We start from the raw sequence: 23,656 nt of genomic DNA on the forward strand, positions 1-23,656 counted from the left end.
CATGGTGGTGGGGAGCTGGGCTTCCTGCCTGAACAGGATTTCCATCAGAACCTTCCGTTAGGCTTCTCGGCTCCACCCTCTGGGGAGCCCTCCTTACCGCTCGCCACATTAAGTTCTTGTCTCTGGCTCGCAGCAGCAGTGCAGTGCCTTCCATTGCTTCTCAGATGTCTTAAGAAGCCAACGACCTTATGAATGAAGGACATCACAGGGATGAGTATCATCTGGTTTTCTTCATCGGTGCTCTCTGTGGCCCCTGAGATAGTTTATTCTTGGGTATATGTCATGGATTCTCATTCTTTGTCTGCAATAACAGGAATCTTTGTCGCAGCAACTTGCCGCTGTTTGTAGTGAACAGTCCCATAGCCCTGTGGCCACGACTCTCCAAGTTCACCTTTGCACCAATGTTTTCTCAAGCCTCTTCTTAGAATGATGTTCTAAGCTTTGCAGACACGCCAATGACTATTTTGTAATCTATGCTTTCCCAATGAGAAAACACTGTAGATCAGAGTATAAATGAGGTATGGCGAAAAGAGCATAGAAAGGGTGGTGTTTTTAAGAGTATTTTTAAAGAAAAAATTTCTTTAACATGGGCCATAAAATGTCCCTGATTGTGTCATAAATTTGAACTGAAGATTAGCCTGATTGCTTTTAGATTGGTTCTTTTTGGAAATTTTTCTGGAGTAAACTTGACTTGACTTTTTGACCACTGGCCCAATAAAATGATGAAGTTGCATGCATTGAGTAATCTAGTTATCCCAACAGAGTCTGGCATCTTAGCAAGCACAGACTAGTTACTCAAACCAGTCCTCCATCTCACATCCACATGATTACCGTGCGGTCCCCGAGGTATTCATTACAGACAAAATTGCTCCTGTTGCCTCGCATACAAGCTGAGTTTTCAATGGGAAATGAAAGGATGCCTGGAAAAATAGGCCACCTAATTAAGTTAAACTACTCTAGCATTTGGCTTGACATCTTCATTACTCAAAATTTAAAAGATGCCTCACTTGAACACGCAAGTTACTATTGTTTATGTTGTTTTCTTCCTAAATTGGCTTCTTACATGAAAGTCTGTTTCTCTTCATTATATCTTGAAATAGCTCACATATTTCTTCCACTTTATGAAAATGTCTTAATGGTTGTGTGGATACTGAATACTGGCACCATGCAAAGAGATACCGTTGAACTCAGGCTCGTTAAAGGTACATCAGTCCTCTTGCGTATTTTCTGGAACACTTATGTACCAGCATGGTTAAACTTAAATTTATCGTCATTATTAATTATTATTTTATTTCATTATTGCTTGGCAGTCTGCTGGCTCTGTTAATTACAAATGACGATCCATGTGTGAAATACAAATTTCTTAAAAATGTAAATAGACCGTAAAATGTAGACTGAGCGCCATTTGTCCCAGAGAAGGGTTGTGTTTCAACCCTGCCAGCAGAGCTATTTCGGGAACATTTTAAAACATAAACACATGTGAAGCTCACCATCCCCTGATTGCCAGTTTCTACTCATTGACACTAATGAGGCTGCTGACAGGTTAAATGTTGTGTATCATATACATTTCCAAGCGGTGGGATTTGTGAATATAAGACTCATTTTTTACTTTCAGAAAATGAATGTTTGTTGCCGGGCATGCTTGAGCATTTCATTATAATTGTCTAATAGTCTGTTTTTTCAGGCATTAGGGAAATGCATCTCAAGTGATAAAAATTATGAAAACATGTGAATGGAACCGCATTAGTGGTAAAAACAGATCTCAGAAATGCCAAGCTCCATTTGGAGCTAGGTTGGCTCCATGGGGGCAGGGGGGGGGACCTCCAGAGACTGGAAGCCATGCAGGATGCAGGCAATAGGAGGCGGCCTGTGCAGTAGAACACAGTTGACCCTCACACGATAGACTTGATAGCTTGAAACTAATTCTTTGCCTTGTTCGCAATTATACTTTGAATTTCTTTTCTTTTTTTTATAACACCTCGATGAGCCTGACCTTTTGTGTTCAAATGTGTGTTTATAGCACACTATTTTGGGTCACTCCTAATAAACTTGTCACCAAAGAATGCCTAAAAACATAGTGGCATTTCAGTCCCCGAACAGTAGTGTTGAGTCATGATGCCTGTGTGTGCCAACTGTTTCCAAGGCAATTAAAGTTTGTTCTAAACAATTACCAAAACCTTAATATGTCAAGTAGGAAAGATTATGTTCATGTTAGTACAAGAACAATGCCAAGGCCCGAGGGATTTTTTTCCACTCACCCCAGATCTCTGGTTCTTTCTGTTGTCCCCTCACCTGCCACCCCCAAACACCTTTCAGAAGTGTCAAGTTTCCCTCAGTAGTTTCAGTTCCTGGGTTTGGAAATACAACCAGCTAGACTTCCCAGAAGCTCAAAGAAGTTTCACTTTAATTTTAATTTATTTCTGTATTTTTCTCTGCTTCATCTCACCTATTTTATTTAATAGTATATATAGATATTTAAAATATTTAGTAGAATCCCTAGTAGGTTGGCTTCAGTTGGTGGCCTCAGAATGTATTCACCATACTGTCCTTGCTGTCTGTTGGTTCTGGTTATTGATCCTGTCACCAGGAAAGCCAAGTGACTGCTAAGATCAGCACCAAATTATTGAGATGGGATAGTTCACCAGATCTCTGAGGGTCACAGGTTGAGACCAACAATGAAAGCTTTTCTGGATACAGCGGGAAACACATTCAAGAACTAAGCCTACTGTGAATTCTTATTTCCTGAAATCATAAAGCAGAAAGGTTTTGGAGGGCATGAGGGTGAGGGGTGGCAGCTCTACACAGCACTTTTTTTGTATGTGGGAAGCTGAACTCATCCTTGTCCATACTCAAAGAAGGTCTTTATTTCAGAAACCAGAAACTGTGGGGTTAGCCAGTTTCCCAGGGTCCATGCTTTTGTGAAGGCAGCTTAGTGGCTGTATATCTGGTCATGTTAGCCTCTTTGTGAGGAGACAGCCACAAGGCTGGCCATCTTACTTTACTGCCATCTTGTTCCATTGAGGAGACAGTCACAAGACTGGTCATCTTACTCAGCCACCATCTTGCTCCATTGACTTGTCATCTATTTCTTATGCTCTGAAGCAGATGATGAATTTTAGTAGGACATTTAAGTTTGCTGAAAGATTAAGTTAGTATGCTCCATCCTCATGTCAAGTATGAATTGGATTCAGAAGTCTGAAAGTGACTGCCAACTACCAAGTTGTGTCAGTGAAACTGAGGAAAAGCTTTGCCAATATCTCCTTCAATCCTTACAACCGATCAAGAAGGCTGAGATAGACTGAGTGATGTGAAAACACCAAAAAGTAAATTTGACATGAACTCGTTGGGCTCGGGAAGATTAGCCTCCATCTTTGCCAAATGAGGCTTCATTCTATTTTAAAATTGTGTCATTTGTTGACGTCTTAGCCTCAGTCCTGTCCCCCATTAGGAGAACTGCATGGTGTCACATGTGTAGGGTGCTTAGAGAAACACTGGGTTGGATCTAATGAAACAATAGCTTATTGAACTTTTTAAGCAACAGAGTCAGCAAATGTATCTCTGCTCACATATAAAAGTCTTATATTTATGTAAGGTGACTCTTTGCAGCATCTGGATTGGCTTATCATGCATGGTGGTTGCTTCCCCACCCCCCTTCACTAGACAGTTCGTCTCTGCACCGCTGCAGGTACACACTGCAGACAAGGAAACTGAAGCCCAGAAACCCTGACAGATTTGCTGGTTTTACATACTTAGGAACAGGAGAAATCCATAAGTACTTTTTTAATTTAATAAGGTGACAAAATTTATTAGGTCTCAACACACTATTTTAAACATGAAATTTTCTTAGCCCCCTGTGATTCCGTTTGAGCATAAACATAGAACTGTAGGATATTCTAAGGAAATAGATAGATAGGGGTCACCACAGCAATTCATAGCGGGAAATTGGGAACAGTCTAGATAGTCAAAATTAAAACCACATGAAATAAGTTACCAAACAATGAAATAATATACACGGGTTTAAACAATGGTCTAACTGGTGTTCATTAGCAGTGGAACCTGTTCGTGATCATCATATGTGAAAAGGTGGAATTACACAGTGTTGAAATAAATATTTCTTACAGGTGTTGACTGCTTTCTCCTGGACCAGAGAAGGCATCACCCAGAGCCTGTATATTCTTTCATTTTCTTATTTCACCATGACGATCTCTTCGTGCACTAATGGCTGTTGTCTGTAGTGTGTAGGCTTAGAGTCTGGGGATGAAGAAACAAAGTGGTAGTTCTTACTAAGAGGTGCTCGAGATTTGTGCCTGGCACTTCTAACTCCTAAATCAGACCCCTGTGAAAGGATTTTTCTTAGTAAGAATGAAAACCAAGGTCAAAATGGAATATCACGTGTGCAGTAGAAAGGCCCCAGACAGACGGACATTTCAGAGCTGTTTTCCTTTTTCAAGACTTGGTCTACTTGGGTTATTTATATAAAACAATTTGTAAAATAAGATCTCTGGGTGTATCCACTCATAAGAATGAAAAAAGAAAACAGCTGAGGGAGTATAGGTTACATTTTACCTAAGATTATACATTAGACATTGAAATGAAATACTTCATTTAGCCCAATAAAGTGCAAACATGGAATGGTGTGGCCTGTTGCTGAAAATCAGGTATGGCCCTGACCACAGTCTTGAAGCAATTCCTTGGCTTTGGCCGGCTTTCCCTCATCACCAACATGAGTAGAGGGTGCCCACTTTTGTCAGGGAACCGGTTACTGTTTTTGCTTTTGTCTTCCCTTCTTTGTGACAAACACACCCCATGCTTGAAATGTCCTCTAATATACCATGAGGACACCCTAACAGGAAGTGATTCCCTTCCCCATTCCAAGATCATTAATAAATAACAGCAGAAGAAGATTGTTGCTACCAGTGACAGCCATGAGAGACAGATGTGGGCCAGGCAACCATGTCCCATGCACATCTGCTGTAAGTGCTGGCCTCGTGACTCCCAGAATGCTTGAAGGTCCAGTTTATTAATCTGACCTCAGCTCTTCTAGTCCTAGCTCCTGGATTCTCGGGGCATGCTCAGGTTGACCCCATTTTCTAGCTTCACATGGGCTTTGCATCCTGGTTTCTTCTAACTAAGCTTTGTCCTTATACCCCAGTGCCAGCAGAGGTCTGCTCTGAGTCCATACCACACGCTGCTTTGATTGGTGGCATTGGTCTTGCCGGGGAAGGCCTAGCTTTGAACATCATTGCTGTTGCCTGTTCAGGCCTGGGTCCACATCACGGTCCTCCCTCATCACATTTGAACAGAAAGATCTGATCAGCGTGCCCTATGGTCTGTGTAATCTGCTCATAGCAACACTTTAACATTCTGGCGCTACACAATTCCCCTTCCATTGCCTTCTGTGATCACCTAGTTTGACATTTCAAGCATATGGCCTTTACAGGGGGCTTGGATTTTCTATTCTGCCTTCCAGTTTGCTCCTTCCTACAGACTGTTTTCTGATTTTTTTATTTTTGCAGTTCGACTTGCTCTTTGCAGCATGTCTTAAACATCATAGTCGTACTAGGCATTCAACAAATATCTCTATACTCAATGAGCGTTAATTATCTATTTTTAACAAGGTTCTAAAAATTAATGAGCAAAACTAAAATAAATGTTATGCTTTCTGCCCAAAATTTTATTTTGATAGCTGTTGGTTGAAAAATTAGTAGATTGTGTGTTTTTAAATGAAGATGATTTATGGCCATTGTCTAGCATGTGAAGAAAGAAAAAAATTGTTTTCAGGATCGTTGGCTTGGGCACATCAATGGCACTGTTGGACAATTCTTGCTGAGTGTTAAGATGATTTATGTAACAGACCAAGGCTTTCTACAGTAATACATTTTAGTCTCAAGCTATCAACCCTTGTTCATGCAGACACAAAGGAATCAGAAAAAATCTAACTCTGGAGGTCTTCTCAAAAGAAATTAGAGATTGAGCTGATGCTGTTCAAAGCCTTTGGGGACAATCACCTCTGCATTGCAGTGTTTGAACTTCAGAATGTGTATGGAGAATGGTTGGGGAGGGGTGTTTAGTTTAGTTTTGTTTTTTTTTTGGAATTTTTTAAGCTAAATTTCTCAGCTCACTTTGCTTTCCATTGAGTTATTTGAATCATGCAGTGAGAATACTCAATAATAGAAGATAAAACATGTTTAAACATTGGCATTTTTCTGTCCTTGACTTTCAGGAATTACGTTACAGATTAAAAAATAAGGCATCCTGGATACGTTTGATGGCAGTAGTATTTATTTATCTTTCAAATAATATTTTATATGAGAACCATATTTTACAGCACTATAACTATAGCCATATTTTTGGTGTTTGCATGGCTGCATGAGTCCATCACATAATTTAAAGATGTGTACAAGATTCTATCTTTTGAATTCTTCTGAGTTATGGGACTTCTTGTCACCAGAGATGGAGTGCTATGCATAATGATTGCAATATGTGGCCGGGATCCAAAAAATATAGTGCCCCACTGGTAGAGATTAGATTTTTGGAAAGAGAAGAAAAGACAAAAAAAAAACCTGCAAGAAACTCTTTATTATTTGTTTCTGGTTCGCATGAATGAACTCTCTCACTGGACGATATGAAAACCTGAAATCTCTACGGCCCGAAATAAAGTCAGCGTAATTAACATTCCACTTGCAGATGCCATGGTGTGGAATGGGATAACAAAAGAAAGACCAGGCTGGAGAGAAGGAAATGTGGGCTGCAGACAGAGAAAATAATGTAAACAGGATACTCAGGGCACAGGACACGTAAAGCAGGGAGACTCATGAAGTGAGTACCGATGCAATTAAACAGTCAAGAGATTGAGACCTTCCAGAATTTTCCTGTTGCACTGAAACGGGGCCTGGAGAAGGTTGCACATGTGGAGTGGGTGTTGGCTTCAGTCAAAAGACTGACTGACAAGCAGATGAATCCAAAGCTGAGTAGAATGTCCCCTGGATTTTTCCTAACCCTGGTCTCTTTGGTTGTAGGCCTAGAATTGAACCCTTTCCGTAGCAATTTACCTTGTTGCCAAAAATTGCCCCGGGAGACCCCCGACACACACCCCGAATCCAGAACCCAACCAGGAGGCTGGCAATATATTGTTTGTGCGTGTTTGGCATGGTCGTTTGGGCTCACAGATGCTTCTACCATTGGCCTGGATGGGAACGCAGCAGTCCCAGGGTGCATGGCTGCAGGGCTGTTGTTCTGTTGTTGGTCTGTCCCCAGTAAGTCAGCCCCATCGTTTCAGTTTTCCTTGAACACTCTCTGCTTCCTGTTATTTTGCTCTTTGATTTAAAACCTGTGCTGTAGGGACTGAATAGAGGCCTCAGCTGGGCAAGTGCTTGCCACACAAGCATGAGGATGTGAGCTGAATCCCCATCCTCTATAAAGGCCAGGTGCAGGTCCCTATGCCTGGATTCCTAGAGTTGGGAAGATGGAGCCAGGAGAATCATAGGAGCTCCCTGGCTGAACAGCCAGCTCCATAGGCAAGCTCTAAGTTTAGTGAGAGACCTTGTTTCCGAAACTAATGTGGCGGGGCTGGAGAAATGGCTCACGTCTTAAGAGCACCCACTGCTGTCACAGAGGACTCAGGATCAGTTCCTGACACCCACATGACAGAGAGCAAGCATCTGTAACTCCGGTCCCAAGGTATCTGATGCCCTCTTCTGGACTCCTCTGGAAATGCTGACAGATGCTGCACAGACGTGCAGCTGAAACACCCACATATGTCAGCTAGAAATAGTCAATTTTTTAAGCTGGAAGATTGAAGAAAACACCCAGCATTTATCTATGGCCTGTACTAACACACACACACACACACACACACACACACACGCACGCACACGCACGCACGTACTGCACATGCACATGCCCTGTGCACACAGACGTGCCTACAGCATAGACCCATATATGTTACTGGTGTGCATACACACATGCAAGCACACACACAACAATAAAGACATGCAGTCTAATTCCATTCAGCTAAGTGTGAAACTTGATTTTGGCTGTTTGTTTAAATACACTAATATTTGTTTAAAAACAAAGGGAGAAATATACATTTCTCCATTATCTGGTCTTATCAACAGCAAATAGATAGCAATGCCTATATACTCTCAGTGTGTTAAACATTCAACCCCCAACAGACTGTCTAGAAGTATTATTATTATAATAGTATATTGTTATTAGACATTCAGGCATGACCCAGTCTAAGACATTTACAAATTTATTTAGCAATGGCCCCTTTCCAGGCACATTTTATCTGGAGAACATAAACTATTGGGCTTTTAATGTATGTTTTAAATGCTCCTAAAAACTCTACGAACTGAGTTTCAAAATAGATTCAAGAGGACTAGAAAACTTGCTTCAGACACCAAAATCCTGAGTGCTCTAAAGACCCTAGATGCAGACTTAACTGTTGAACTCCATAGCTGCAAGACTTTCCAACAGGTTGTGACTCTTTTTAGCCCCTACAGGAATCATTACCATACGCAATGCATCCAAGTCTCATCAGAAAACGAGGTGTCACTCTCTGACTGAACTGTGCAAATACCACCTTTACAGTTTTTTTGAGGGGTGGGGGATGAAGCAGGGAGAAGACCAGAGAAAAATGTAGAGCTCAATAAAAATCAATACAATTTAAAAAAAAAAGTGATTTGCAATAGCCATGGATTCTGCTATTTACAACCACAAACATACTTTCTTGAAGAGGAGAACATTTTAAAGTTGCTACTTTAATGCTTCAAACACTCCCCTTTTAGCCTAGTTCACTTCTTTCTTTCAGAATTAACCGAGGCCTTCTAGTATGCCCTGTCTCAGCCCACGCTCAATGGCGCATGGATTCTACAGGACACAGTGAGGTTCAGCACCTGTATTGCCGTGAGAGCTCCTTGTGCCCTGTGAGCAGTGAGGAGCCTGCGATCAAGGGCATTCTAAGTTCTTTGGCTTCACTGGATCATGGCAAATGTGCTTAGATTAGTTTATTTGCATGCCTGTTTCCAAATTCCCTTTCATCAAGGTGAATTTCAACAGGAAAATGGAAAGTATAGGGATGCATTTTACCTCGCAGTCCCTGAGTACTTTCTATCTATGGAGATGGTGATCAGTGGCTTCCATATTTGTTGGGAGCAAGGAAGGCAAATGGTCTAGATTCTGGCCTCTGATATGAGACTATAGATGCTAACCAAGAAGTCAGTACCACTTTAAAACTTCGTACCTATCTTTCTCCGCATTCTGTGCCAGGCTCCAGTCCAAGGGAGCCTCCTAGAACATAGGATAAACTCTAAGGTAACCTCTATGTCAAGCTATTTTTAAAAAGTAGCATTGTTGCCTTATAGGAATATGGAGACCTTAGAAAGGATCACATGATCATTGTTCTTGGGAGGGTGGATTGCTTAGAATCCAGGCCACAATGGGAGGAGAAAACTAAGTGGGAAACAGAAAGGGACCATATTGGTAAGTACTACATCTGGTCCTGTGTGCACAGGATGGCCTTACCTTAGTCTTACCAAGCTGGTCCTTCTGGAATGTTCTGTCGCTGTGATCAGAATTCTCACTCCTTTCAGCAGACTCTGAGGATGGGGTTCAGACTTGCCATGACCTGACCTCAGGCTCCCTAGCTGTCACCCCAGGTGCCCTCATGACACTCAGAGAATTAGGTGCCAACAGTTCTGAGAGCCAGAGCTCATAAACTGTGTTAGGAATTGTTTATGTCCTCTGGGATGGGAAAGAAGTCACTTCCAGGCCAGGACACTCAGACACTGGACCCTGAAGCCACAGGACAATGCCATCGGACTCCTCTGCCCAGCCTCCCTTGGTCGGTTGTAGCCATCGCTCTTCTCACAGGACAGTTTGACTGCTGGGCACGGTGTGAGGTGACAGTTGCCCTTTGTGCTATGAACTGGGCAGGGCAGTCTTGGGTACAGAAGGTAATTATGTAAGCCTGGAAAATAATGGAAATATGTTCACAAGCTTCATGCTTTGAAACACAGAGTTTCGCACTCATTCATTCATGAATGCATGCCTTTGATGATCTTTTCTTTTTTAATTCATTCAACAATGAATGGCAATGCTTAATGCCAATCCTAACAAGCACTCTCATGCGGAGTGAGAATAAGAATTGAATCACACCCTATTGTGTTGTGTCCCTCCAAACTGCAAACTGGATGTAATCGAAAGCTCACTGGTTAAACACACCCCCAAGTAAGGTCTGGAATCAGAGTTACCTGCCATGTCATAGAAGCCAACGCTGGAGATTCATTTCCACATCCAAAAAAATCCGTCTGTCGTTGCATTTCTAAAAACTCCTGGTACGTTATGACGCTTAAAGAATTACAATGGTACTTTTATAGGGCATCAGTTACTCTCTAATAGGCTCGTGGCAAATAACCTCATCATGGCTTCAGATGTAAGAGACAGAACTGCTAAGTAACCTTATGTTGTTAAAATTCTTGACCCACATAACTACGCATTACCAGTTAAGTTGTGGAGTCTGCGGCTTTGGCATATAATTGTACGGATTAAATAACCTTAATGTGTAATTACATGAAAATAAACCATGTAGCTTAGCTAAATTGAAGTGCAATTGTTATCACCGAGTGTAAGTCGATACCAATTAAACCTTCCCTTCAAACTCCACAAATTAAGATTTAACTACCGAAGAAATTCTAGAATGTAAAGTCACGGTACACCCTGGCTGAAATATCCCTGAGTATTTTCGGAGGGTTAATGGCACTTCTGAAATTAAAACCAGCTTTCTCCCTTACCGCTGTGTTAGTTTTGCCTTACGGAGGAAAGTTTCAAGCAGGCACCAATTTACGTCTTAAACACTGTGCAGCAAAACCTCACGATCTGCAATGCCGGCGGAGAGAGAGATTGTGAATCCTTGTGTTTGTGTCAAGCAAATAGTTTATCTTGGTGGGTAGGATTTAAGACAAGGAAGAAGTTGGTGATGGTCAAATTCTGAAGGTGTGGACAGTTTGTGTAACAAAGGTGTCTTGCACCTTTCGGTCAGATAAAATAGTAACAATTAGCCGTGGGGCTCAGGTACAGCAGTCTCTCATCTGCAAAACCCTGGGTTGGATCCCAACAGAGAGAAAGGGGGGAGGGAAGGGGTAAAATGGCTTCTTTTTTTTTTTGACTCTTCCCCTACACATGAACTAAGTCAATCATTACAGAGCTTTTGGACCCCAGTTTCCTCATCAGCAAAAGGAGGAACAAGAGCCACACACAGAGAAGGGGTGGTTCTAAGGCTTTCATGAAGACGGGACAGTGAAAGGGCCTTTGTCGTACTCTACGTGACATAGTAGTGGCTGAATACACAGTTTCCTCCTCCATGGACCTTTTCGTATCTTATACTGAATACTCCTACAAGGAGCTGCGAGCTGGGGTCTGTATTTCCTAGTAACCAAACTTGTAATATTGACACAGGGCACTAAATTGTTTTTCAGACATAAAAAAAATTACACTGTTAATGAAAGATTTTATTAAGGGTCACTAAACTTTTAGAACTGGTGGTGGTGGTGGTGGGTGTGTGTGTGTGTGTGTGTGTGTGTGTGTGTTTAAGCAGAATATTGTATATTTAAAAAAAAGTATCTGTGAAGAGGCTGCAAATCTTCCCTTCACAGCCTTTGGATGATACCTGCACATTCTTCTTCATGAGCACCTCCAGACTCCAGATGTTCCAAGTAGCTCTTCGTTGAATTTAGGTGCCTTCTGACGGCACCTAAGCAAATACATCAGAACTTGTTCAACATTTAGCAAGTGCAAGTTGAAGATTTTCTTTCTGTTAGACAAATAGACGCCATCTGGAAAAAATAACCCCAGGCATTTGGACAGGGAGGCATAAAGCTTATTGGCTGAACACCCAATGAACACAGAACACTACTTTCTTTGGCCCCTCCACTCTGCCTGCGCGTTTCAAATCTTACACTCTGTAGCAGGCACTGTACAGTGAGACAAGAGAATCTTTGTTACCCACGCACACCAACCTTGAAGGCCCCTGGAATCTGAAAGATTGACTTGTAAGAATTATCCAGGCCAGAATGTTTCCTTTCCTATTATGACACCTGTTTAACAAAATAAGTTCTTTCTGACCCTGTATATTGATGTTAATCGTGAACAATGTTTATTCAGCTCTCTCTACCATTTTCAACTTTTCCCATATTCTTCTTAAGCAGCCTTGTCTTCATATACTCTTTCTTTTCCTCTTCAGTCTCTTCCTGTTTCCAAGCTACGTCATAAAAGAACAATCTCTGATGTGTTAATGCTATTTATCTTACTGATTAACTTTTTTTCATAATCAGTATTATATAATATTAATGCTGTTTGTGTCTTTGACTGTGGAAGGGGATGGATTTAAATGGTATCAGCTTTATCGGCCTTTAGGAGAAAATCAAATAAATGTTCACAGAGGTTGTGAGAGAAATCTTCACTTTTATTTTGATGGTAAAATGTTAATAGCAAAATTAGCATCGAATAGCATTTTAAAACTGTAACAAACTTTCAATGAATACACCCTTAGGCACAGACTTAGCTTACTTCTTAACTAACAACTTTGTTTTTTAATTATAAGCTGTTAGGTTTTTCAAACTGAAAAGTAACTGCCCCAGACTTCTGGACTTCATTTTTATTACATCCCATAATCTTAGCAGTAGGGAGTCTAATGAAACATGTTTGATCAAACAGTTTTATAAATTGCCACAATTCTCAGGGGGGGAAAAGGTATTCAGTTAGATTAATACTCTAGAAAAATTTTAATGGGATCATTGAAATCTGGTTGAGTTCAACCTCCTAGGAAAACAAAACCATCTAACAGAGACAGGTTTTAAACCAAAAAAGGATGTCTCAGGAGCAGAGGATGTAACACTGGCATCTTCGTCCATACATAAGAGACACAAAGCACCAGGGTGATCCCAATGTTTAAATATCTTAGCCAAATCTGTAATGCTTCTGGTAGGTATAGCCAGAGGGCCACTGTGCCCCTGGGCTTGACAATAGTGACCAAGTGAATGCTAACGGCTGTCTGTGTAACTCCTGTCTTTCAGTCCTATCCTGGCCCAAGTCTGGAAAGTGAAGACTTTAACATTCCACCCATCACACCTCCTTCCCTTCCCGACCACTCTCTGGTACACCTGAATGAAGTGGAATCGGGGTACCACTCCCTGTGTCACCCCATGAACCACAATGGCCTGCTCCCGTTCCATCCGCAAAACATGGACCTGCCAGAGATCACCGTGTCCAACATGCTGGGCCAGGACGGCACACTGCTCACCAACTCCATCTCTGTGGTAAGAATGGGTTTGTCTAACTGCTGGCCTTGGATGTCACAGGAAATGCAAGGGAAAGCTATATGCAAGGGTCTTTAAATTGTGCTAATGACCTTCTAAAACCAGGGAGAGGCTTGAGCTACAGCAATGTTCTCTGTAGATCTTGAAAATTTCTAAAGTCATTTTTTTTATTTTACATTGAAATTAGTGAATTACTTTTGTAATCTCTCATATTTGTCAAGGTATCAAATACTGTTGATGATTTTGCAAGGAAAAATGGCTTGCAAGATTTCAGATAAAAGGTCACCAGAAGTGGTATTACTTCTGGGCTCATGTTGGGTTCCTAGCAACAAGTGAGATGCCTGCGTCCTCTGGGCAGTGTCTAATATCAGCCTCAATTTCGTTATTTGCTCTCTGAAGTTCTGCATGTTTGCTCTGAAGAGTAGCAAGGAAGCAGTTGTTTTGTTTCTGCTTTGGAAGTGGAATTCTATTGATTGACGTGGTCTCCATCAAGATGTCTCAGCCAGTGGGGCATTCTGTTACTTTGAAGTGTACAAAGATAAAAATCTTACCCCCTAGAAATTAGCAAAAAGCCGAGTTTCCAGGCCCTCCTGTGAAGTCTGGACTTCTGTATTTCTAAGGAGCATCTCATAATTGAGAAACACTGGCTTATTAAAAAAGTCCTCATTCTGATTTTTAATGTAGTCTACAAGCATAATTTTGGTCTACACTCCAAGAAGTGGGTACAAGGGAGGTCATGGTGTGCAACCTGGGGAGAACAGGGCACCAAGCCTACCTCACAGGTTAACAGTGACCTTTCATTCATGTTCCCCGGCTTTCGTTGGTTGACCATTTAGCAATCCAATTACCACTCTTCTGTCACCACGGGGTCACAAGGAACAAGCTTAGAACCTTGTTTCTGAGTTCTTAAAGAGTGTTCCCTACCACCATTCCCCCGATGTGTGTAGAAATGTCTCTGTGTTGAGTGACTTCACGGAAATTTTTCAGGTAAACATGAGAGTAAGGGGATTGGGATGGCTGACAGGATAGTCAAAAGAAAACCCCAGAAGGGCTTTTCTGGAAAGCCTAACACCACACAGCGGACAGGACTGAATCCAGCCTCTATAGACACAGCCAAGAGGGGAAAACTCATTTGTAGTATTGTCAGAAGGGAGAAACATTACCATCACCAGACTATCTACATGATATTCCTCCTAAAATTTGAAGTTGAATACTTAAAAATGCATGCATATATGTAAATCTGAAGAAATGTGTGCCAACGTAATCATCATCTTTTAAAAATTTTAAGTATGGACTAATTTATTTTTATGAGTTTACGTGTTTCCCTCCATAAATGTCTGTATATCATGTGTATGAAATACCCCAGGAGGCCAGAAGAGGGCATCAGATCCCCTGTGCCTGGAGTTATAAGAACATTTTTACTTCTTTCGATATTTTAATCTTGACATAGATTGCATGTACCTGGTGGCCATTATCTTATGCAGTATTGATTTTGTAAGTGATCTCAGGAGAAATCTGGAAGCACTTTGCTGGGATAACAGTGGAGACGGGGATGGGGTGGGGTCTAGGCCGCCATGACTGCATCATCCCCAAATAGACAAGATGAACAGCTCCTTATAAGTCTCCATTTTAATTATTAAAAAAAACAAAAACCAAGGGTCACTTTCTTTGGAAAATACTGGGTGTTAAGGCTGTCTCCTCACACATCATCAAACTTCCTGACAACAACGAAAACTCTTTCCTAAGCATGTAGCTCCTGCTCATAGGCTCACAACCCACCGAACCAGTCAGTATCACACAGGGGCATATGCTCAGCAGTGAACCACAGAGGACCTCCACCCACATCTATCCAAAGTCCACGCAGCAGCTAGAAAATTTATGGGAGAAATAAACAACAAAAGCACACATACAACTCAGCATCACACGTGCACACACATTGCAGAGCATCTCAGAGACCCCTATGTGGTCCACAAACATCATGTGCCAGCTCGAAAATTCATTTTAAAATCAAGCAAAAAAGCCACAGAACTTCAGAGGGGTTTCCATGCTTGGAAAGGTGTTCACGCGTAAGGGAAGCTTGGGTTAAGGACACTAATAACCACAGAGCTCAGATACCATGTGCTTCACAAGCCGGTTCCTGTGAGATTCTTTTGAAGGGGTTAAAAAATGTGTGAAAGAGGGAAAAAAAATTCAGAGTGAAAATCCTAGAAATTGTAATGTTCCTTTGGAGATCTCTCAAGATCTTCTCCAACAGCGACACAGCTGATAAGAGCCAACATGTACAGATTCTCAGGGAGGAATTTGCTGTGAGTTTTGGAAATCTGATGACTGGAAGCCACACAGGGCAGTTTAGATAAGGATCAACTAGCCCCAACTGTGTTTTCCAGATGTAAGTTCACAGAACCTGCTGCTCTTATAGCTGTGACCCCAACTTTGTATCAGTGTTTTCCAGTTCCAGAACTTCAGTGTTTGAATGAATGAAGGAGATGGAAACACTTTAGTTCTTATTCAGAAATTGTATATATGTTCGATATTGTGATGTTCACTGTAAATACATTAATATATATCATATATATTACTGTTTGAAATGCTATAATGCATAATCTTTAGTGAGAATGTAGCTTAAAGTTAAATTTTTCTCATATATATTTTGTTTCTAATTGCTACTGGCAACAGAAGTGCCAGTCTCGCTGTTAATAAGAGTTTCCTACAGGCATCTAACATGTTAGACACAAAAACATTTAGTTCATAGCTAAAAATATATATCTGTAGGAAGCATTAGTATACCAGTTTTACCAATGAAAAGTGGGGACTTCGAGTTCTTCAGGGGTTTCTCAATGGCTCAGCTGGTAAAGATTCTCGGTGGGGACAATGGGTCTTACCTTGTGGGGCTAAAGGAGTCTGACAGATTGCAGGGACCACTCACTGGTTGGCAACACATAGGATGCATTATGTAAGCATTGCTTAGATAAAATGGTTTTCCCAAGTCTCTGCCCATGTGACTCTTTCAGGGCAGTTAAAATGCATGAGAGCGAAGACTTTTCTAAGAGTTATTTATACTTCGGTCCTGAATCTTCTTCACATCTGTCAAAATGACAGAAGAAAGTCGGCTATTCGCTAAAGATGTCTTTCCTTGCTTGGAGTACCCTTGTACATCACTGCAGCTAACATTGCCATCTTTGAGCTGAATTGCCTCAGTTCTAATCCCGAGGCTTCCACCTATCTGCTGTGCAACCCCAAGCCACTTAAATAAACTTTCTGTGCTCCAGCGTCCTCACCTATCACACAGCTGTAGCTGACAATAGTACTCCAGCATCCCCGCCGATCGCATGGCTGTAGCTGGGTGTGGTAGGCCGGGGCTGTAGGCCCAAGTACTTCTGAGGCTGAGAATAGAGAGAATGATGTATAACCAAAAGTGTGGGGCCATCCCGAGCAGTGCAATGACACCTCATCTTTTAAAACAACAGGCATAAAATTAGAAGGACATAAATATAATATTGAATCCCACAGTGTGGTAATCATTAAGGTAATCATTGATCATTATGGTAGGTTATAACCGTTAAATGGTACCTGGTTCACAATAGGTTTAAGTCTGTTCTACCAAAATGCTTTTCAATGTATAAACTTTTTTACCAGAGTAGAAAATGTGTATTGCCTTCTATAATTTACCAAGGTCCTATACAGGGTACAGCACACACAAGGTGAAGGTTCAGCCTTCCCAAATTTTCCTCCATTTATTTATGTATTGAAAACTCTTGCACATAAATTTCTGTAGGACACACTGGTTGGTGGGTGTCAATTAATTCTCATTCTTTATGCTCACATTCAGCAGCCACTCAAGACCTAATAGACAAGGGCTCCAGTGCCTCAAAAGTCCCATGAGTTGGTTCAATGGTGGGGATCTAATCCACCTGTGTCTGATTGGAGACACAGGGGGACGGATGAGTCAGATAGGTGCCTTAACCCCCAGCAAGTCTTCCCGTTCTACACACTCACAGGGCACTAACAGGGGTGGATTTACCAGCGGCACAAGCTCAGCTCTCTAGTGCTGAGAAGGGCATCTATAAGGCAAGAAGGCAGAGTTTTTCTCGCATTTCCCTTAGATTCGTTTCTTATAAAAAACACCCTTGAACAAAAGTTCCTCTCCCCAGGGCAGAAACCCGCCAGTGGATGATCAGATGATGGAGGGTCGGAACCCTTCCAGGCTACCAGTTTCCTGATTCCTTCTGAGATGACACACCCCTTGTGCAGACTCTTAAGAGTCACTAGACTAAATTAGCCATTTGTCTTGTTGCTCTGACATAGTACCTGGCAAGCACAATTGAAGTGTGGGAATGGCTGATTTGGGCTCACAGTTTGAGAACACAGTCTGCCCTGGTGAGGATTGTGTGCCCCTAGGCATCTGCTGATCCAGTCACGATGTATTCAGACAGGAAGCAGAGAAATGGGGGTGCTCAGCTGTGTCCTTCTTTCTGTTCGGTCTAGGACCCAAGCCAATAGTATGATGCCACTCATATTTAGAACGTGTCTTCCCACCTCAGTTAGCTCACTCTACAAACTCTTATTACAGATTGTCCTGGAACAGTGGTTCTCAACCTGTGGGTTGCCACCCCTTTGTAATGTAATAGATATTTACATTATGGTTCATGGCAGTAGCACAATTATAGCTATAAAGTTGCACCAAAATAATTTGATAATTGGCAGTCACCACAGCATGAGGAACTACATTAAAGGGTTGCAGCATTAGGAAGGCTCTTAACCACACTGGCCTAAAAGTTTGTCTTCTAGATGACTCTAGATTTCGTAGAGTTTTGAATATCAGGATTGAACATCCCAGTTACTCAATGACTTTTCTTTCCTGTTGCTTCTTCCTTTTCTTTGTTGAGCTTCTGACAGGCTCTTACAGGGTAGCCCAGGCTAGCCTTGAACTTGAAGTCTGCCTCTCCAAATAGTGGGATAGCAGGTGTGTCCCCTTTGTACCTGGCCACGTTTTCTTACTGTGGCTTTGGCCATCTCAGGGTCTAAGTGTTCCTCTCAGAGGTCAATCAGTTGTAAAGATATTGAACAGGGGATAATGTCATTTCACCTTACAAAGGAGGTGATGGCTCAATGGTTAGGAACACAGTTGCTCTTCCAGAGGAAGGACCCAGGTTGGATCCTCTGCACCACATGATCGATCAAACCTGTCAGTAACTACAGTCTCCACGGGATCCAGTGCCTCCTTCTGGGTTCCATGGGCACTACACGCCTATCGTGCACAGACATACAGGAAGGCAAAACGCCCATACACGTAACATGAATAAAAATGTTTTTTAAAGATGTGATGTTGCTTTGTGTAGATAGATGAGGTTTTCTTGTTAGAAGAAAACTAGAAAGCTAGTTTGGAAGAAAGAAAAATAAGACCATGCCCCTGGTCAATATTCAGGGCTTCAGAAAAATCCTTTGATTTCTGCAAATTAAAACCAAGCACCCCTCTTTGGCTCCTCACCCTGATAGCAGTCACTGCTGAGCTTAATCACGGATTGGTGGACAGGGGGAAAAAAGGCCACCTTGTATAAAGTCATCCCGGCTGCTCGGCCTGGCCTATATGTGGCAACCGCTTGTTCTTTGTGCACTCAACAGAAGCCCTTTCATGCAAAGAAAAACCGTGCAAAGTTTTCAAATGGCCTCGCAGAAAGGATTCGTTTAGAGGCCTGGCTTTGTGGAGTGTGGTTTCTAATGGCACATTATAGAAATTTACAATGAGAAAAGCAACAAAGGAGATTTCAGTCTCTTTGAATGCTTCAAATTTCAAGTTCTGGAGCTTAAAATGGAAAAAAGATGTTAAAAGGCAATAAAATTGGGGGGTTTATTTCCCAAATGCCTCCTTTTTTTCCTGGCAACAAAAGCCAGCATAATGTATATACTCAGATTTATTGTCATTGGTAGCATGCAGACATGGCACACTTTGCATTCAAAGGCCACTGTACCACTGTTTTGACAACCATCCCTTCAGTAGGTACCATACAAAACTCATGAAACGGAAGCAAGAGCGCTCCTCTGGACCCGTAGGGAGCGTCGTACATCAAGTAGTTCAGACGCATGCGAACAGCATGAGCCTCTAAGATGTTGCCATTATGGGAAGGACCACTGACGTACTGAATAATGCAGCTTTCAAGGCCAGGCAGAAAAATGTGATTACAGACAATTTGCTGCTTTTAAAAAAATAAAATAAATATTTTCAAAAATCTTGAGGTATTTTCTTTCATGTAATGCGTGAAGTCTGTAGCGTGAACAGAGCTGAAGACCTATGAGCAAAGACGGGACTGGTAGTGTCGCCCCATGGCCTTATGGAGGAATGGATGCTCTGTTTAAAATGGAGGGGATGTCAGGGAGGCTTGTTTCTTTCTCTTAAAAAGTACAGGAAAGGCAATAAAAAGGAATGATGCTACCCACCATGACAAGAGAAAAAAACATACAGATAATTATTCAGAATTATGCCATAATTTGCCAAAATTATTGGTTGCCATATGCCCACACAGAAGAATTATTCTTTTTCAGTATCACAGAATAGAGAGCAAGCAGTCTTCGAAAGTTCTTTAAGACTATAGGGAAAATGACTGCCTTTTTGTTCTCGTCTTTGACCATGCTTAAGGAATAAGTGAGATTGTGTGGGATTTTTTGGTTTTTGTTTGTCGTTTTTCCTTTTTTGTGTGTTTGTTTTTGTGTTTGGTAAATTCCTAATAAGACCTAATAATTTCTAATAAGACCTAATAATTCCTAAAAAGTGTTTAAATACTAAGCTCTACACAAGCCCTTCCACTGTTCAGAGCAGAGAACTTTGGATGTGGAATTGATACGCAGTTCTATGGCTTCACTATGCTAATGATTTGGGCTATCTTTTAGTGTTAGGATAAAATATTCCAAACTAGGGCTGTCATTGCTAGTGTCTGGGAAAGGAGCCAATTGAGAAACAACACTTCCCTTTGTAGATCAAGCAATCAAAGTCAAATTTCACTGGGGTACAGGCCTTGCCCATTTTCTACATTTCTGGAACTCACATTAATCCGCACTTCGCTCCCATGTAGTCGAAGTCAAACAACTGTAAAATGAGTTACTTGATCATCTGCGAGAAACGGGGGACTACTCACTTTAGCCTGTTCAGTCTAGGCAGCCGTCAACCGAAGCCAGTTGAGATGTGTGGTTTCCTAGCCAAGAGCCAAGATTCCACAGCTTTCTTGGTAGCCTGTTTGTGTTTGATTAACCTTGTAACACTATATTAAATTGCAGTAAGAGATTTTAGAGTCCTTCCAGGAAATGCCTATTAAAGTTAGCCCCACATCTCCTAGTGCAGTTTATGCTTGCTTCATGGGCTGTCCCCTTTGGAGCGCTTAGAGAGCAGGTGAGTTCAAATCGTCGACATTTATTGAGTCTCTCTGGTAGCTGAGTTTTGCCTATGCCAAGTAAGTTCCATTTCTTGAACTTTTCCTCAAAGGTCATTGTGCTTCAACCTGTAAATCAAATTAGCTTCCTTTTTTGTGATTGTTTCCTTTTAATATTTATAATCCTAAAGAATGCTGGCAACAATGGAAGGCAGACTTACAGAGATTGGAGAATAATTTTCGAATTTTTTAAATTGTCCTCTGCCTCCTCGTGGATTTTCTACAGGGTCTTTAATAACATCCTTGATTGCTAATGTTTTTACTTTGATTCACCCATCACTTTTAGTTGCATGCAGTGTCTTTTGCAGCCTTGGTATCTGGCCAGCAATTTTCCATCTTGTGTTTGTGTAACTCATTTTGCATCCTAAAGGCAAACATCCAGGAGGGCCTTCATAGGACTGTTCTTCAGGGCATTCCTACCCACACCCTCCCCCCACTGGGCATCCATTAGTTAAATAGCCCTTAGCAAAGGAAGAAGAAAGAAAATAGAGCTACAAAATTACAATGAATAAACAGATTTCTAAATAGGCCACTAGAAAGGAACTGCCAGACTTGAACCAAGCTTCAGCTTCTTTCCTGGATCCTTCGAACTGTTGTAGAATGCTTTCTGGGGTGTTAGATTTGGAGATGGCAGCAGAAAAGTGGGATTGTAATTAGCTAAGTAGAAGGAACAGAGCAGATCCATGAGCCTGAGTGTAGCTCAGTGATAGAACGTGTGTGCTTAGAAGACTTAAGACCCTGGGCTAAACCCCAGCGAACCCACAATGGTGTGTGTGGAGGTTCTGTATGGCTGTGTAATTCAGTTTGTTGCGCCTGCTCCTAAAACTGTGCTCCTGGCATGTTGCTTGCTCACTGTTTCTAGTCGGAGAGATGTAGCCCTCTTAAATAATAGCAATACCAGTCAGCAATTTGTGACCCTCTTGTATCGCAGATTGCTTCTCTGCGTTCATAACTTTGCCAAGCAGATCTCAGGAAATACCCTGCCTTTTGCCCCCTAGCCCTATCACTAATCAAGAAGATCCCCGCAGGCTTCTCTGCAGTCCAGTTTGGGGGAGGCATTTCCTCAACGGAGAGTCCCTCTTCCCAAATGCCTCTAGCTTTTGTCAAGTTGACAAACACACAAGGATAAGAACCTAGCACAACTATTTCCAGCTAAGTGTGTGACGGAACCCAAAAGTTCCCACTGAAAAGCTGTGCTTCTCCCCAGGGCTATCCTTACTTTTGGTGGGGTTCCACATGTGGTCTCTGCCTCAGCAGACAGGTCATTTGGGCCCTGTCTATGAGAGGCAATTTAGTATTTATAAATGATACAAATATTCTTTTGGTTTATTCATTTTATTTCATTTTGTAGATCAATGCTGGCCTCAAACTCAGATCCTCTCAACCCAGCCTTCCAAGCAATGAGCTCCAGGCATGTGCCATCCTGCTCAGCTCCAAAAGTCCAGGTTTTAGATACACTGACAGCATGCATCATGGGGGCTAAACACATTTAATTAAGCCGGTTTCAGCCCTAAACATAAACCCAGCTTTGTAGTCTCAATCGGCTACCGCAAGTTATTCTAACTCATACTATAATTGAATTGATGCATTCGTCAATTAATTACAGCATCTATTGATCCTCCTCTTTAGATAAATACTATTGTTTTCTGAGGAGAGAGATCGTCTCAGGAAGAAATATTATCTACAAAATTACGACTTCAAAAGGAACTCATTTCTCTCAGTGTCTCAGGCAAGGGACAGAAATAGGAATGTAGAGGATGCCTGTATTTGAGAGATTTGCCTGCATGACCAATGTTCGGTTTCTTTCCAAAGAATCCTGCCTTTGACTCCCCATTTGCTTGGTTTGTTCAAGTGGATTATTAGCATTAAGACGTTGCATTATCAACCCATTTTCTCATGGAGTCATGGAAGAATTATTCTAAAATGTGCTTCAGGAAAACAATGAAAAAGTCTCCTTTCAAAACACCACTTCCTTCCTTGTTCATTGACTAGTCTTACCCAGAACACCCGGGAGGATTTTAAGAGTGGGTTTGCTTTTCTATTACAGTTTTCATTTTTTCCTTTCCACTTTAATTTTCCTTTTCTTCTAGTCTGAAAGCTACAAGTCCTCTGATGTGGACAAGTGTACTGCGGGAACATGATAATCTTTATCTTTGGGCGTCAGCCATTTGTGTTCTAACTCTGCCTGCAGCGGTACATGCTGCATTGAGGGAAGTACAAAGAGCCTCTAGGATTGGATATGTGTTTGCATCACAAGGATATTTGATCTGACACTCATGGTTTTGATCCTCTAAAATGATGCAGACACTGTAGTCATCCGGAAAACAGAATCTTTTTTTCCCCTTACCTAATACCTGTAGTGGACATCGTGGTAAGCATGTAGTCATGAAATCAATAGTCAAACATCCCTGAGTTTAATTATTGTACAAATTTCCTAGGGAAATAAAAGTACTGTTTAGACAGAAAGCACTAATCTTCTTTTCAAAATTCAGATTTTCATTCTGGCTTTGATAAGCAAGATACTTTATCAAAATATGTTACATTTGAAAAGCATTATTCTTCAACATTTCAGGGAGTTTTGTTTTCTGTAAGACGACCCCACATAATTTTTAATAAAAAATTACCCAACCCTGAAAACATATTAGACTGTGAAAACCATCTCATATCTTGTATTTCAGTTGTCTATCTAATCAAATTCTCTACTAAACAGCAGATATGACTAATGCTTTCTAAACAGAGCTAGGGCCTCCCTTCACACACTGAAACTGCCAATTTCCTTGAATGAAACAAGCCCGCACTTCTCTGGATGGGGGCTTCTTTAAGATTCTTGCTAAAGATGCTGTTCTGCCAAGGCTATCAAAAATTAAACCAAGCAGGCCTAGAGATGCAGGCCTGGACTCTAGACGCAGTTCAGAAGGC

General features: G+C 41.5%; 1 protein-coding gene across 5 annotated transcripts in view; it reads left to right on the forward strand.

Moving 5' to 3' along the window:
- The window catches only part of Tox (thymocyte selection associated high mobility group box), a 289,722-nt gene that overhangs the window by 151,215 nt on the left and 114,851 nt on the right, over window positions 1–23,656 (forward strand). For all 5 annotated transcript variants that reach the window (XM_085677029.2, XM_085677030.2, XM_085677031.2 and 2 more), the window contains one exon: window positions 13,074–13,316. In XM_085677029.2, coding sequence (XP_085533155.2) covers window positions 13,074–13,316 — 243 coding nt within the window. The remainder of the gene's footprint in view (window positions 1–13,073; window positions 13,317–23,656) is intronic.

The sequence above is a fragment of the Myodes glareolus genome, chromosome 16, assembly GCF_982192425.1.
Source record: "Myodes glareolus chromosome 16, mMyoGla1.1, whole genome shotgun sequence".
Classification (NCBI taxonomy): Eukaryota; Metazoa; Chordata; class Mammalia; order Rodentia; family Cricetidae; genus Myodes; species Myodes glareolus.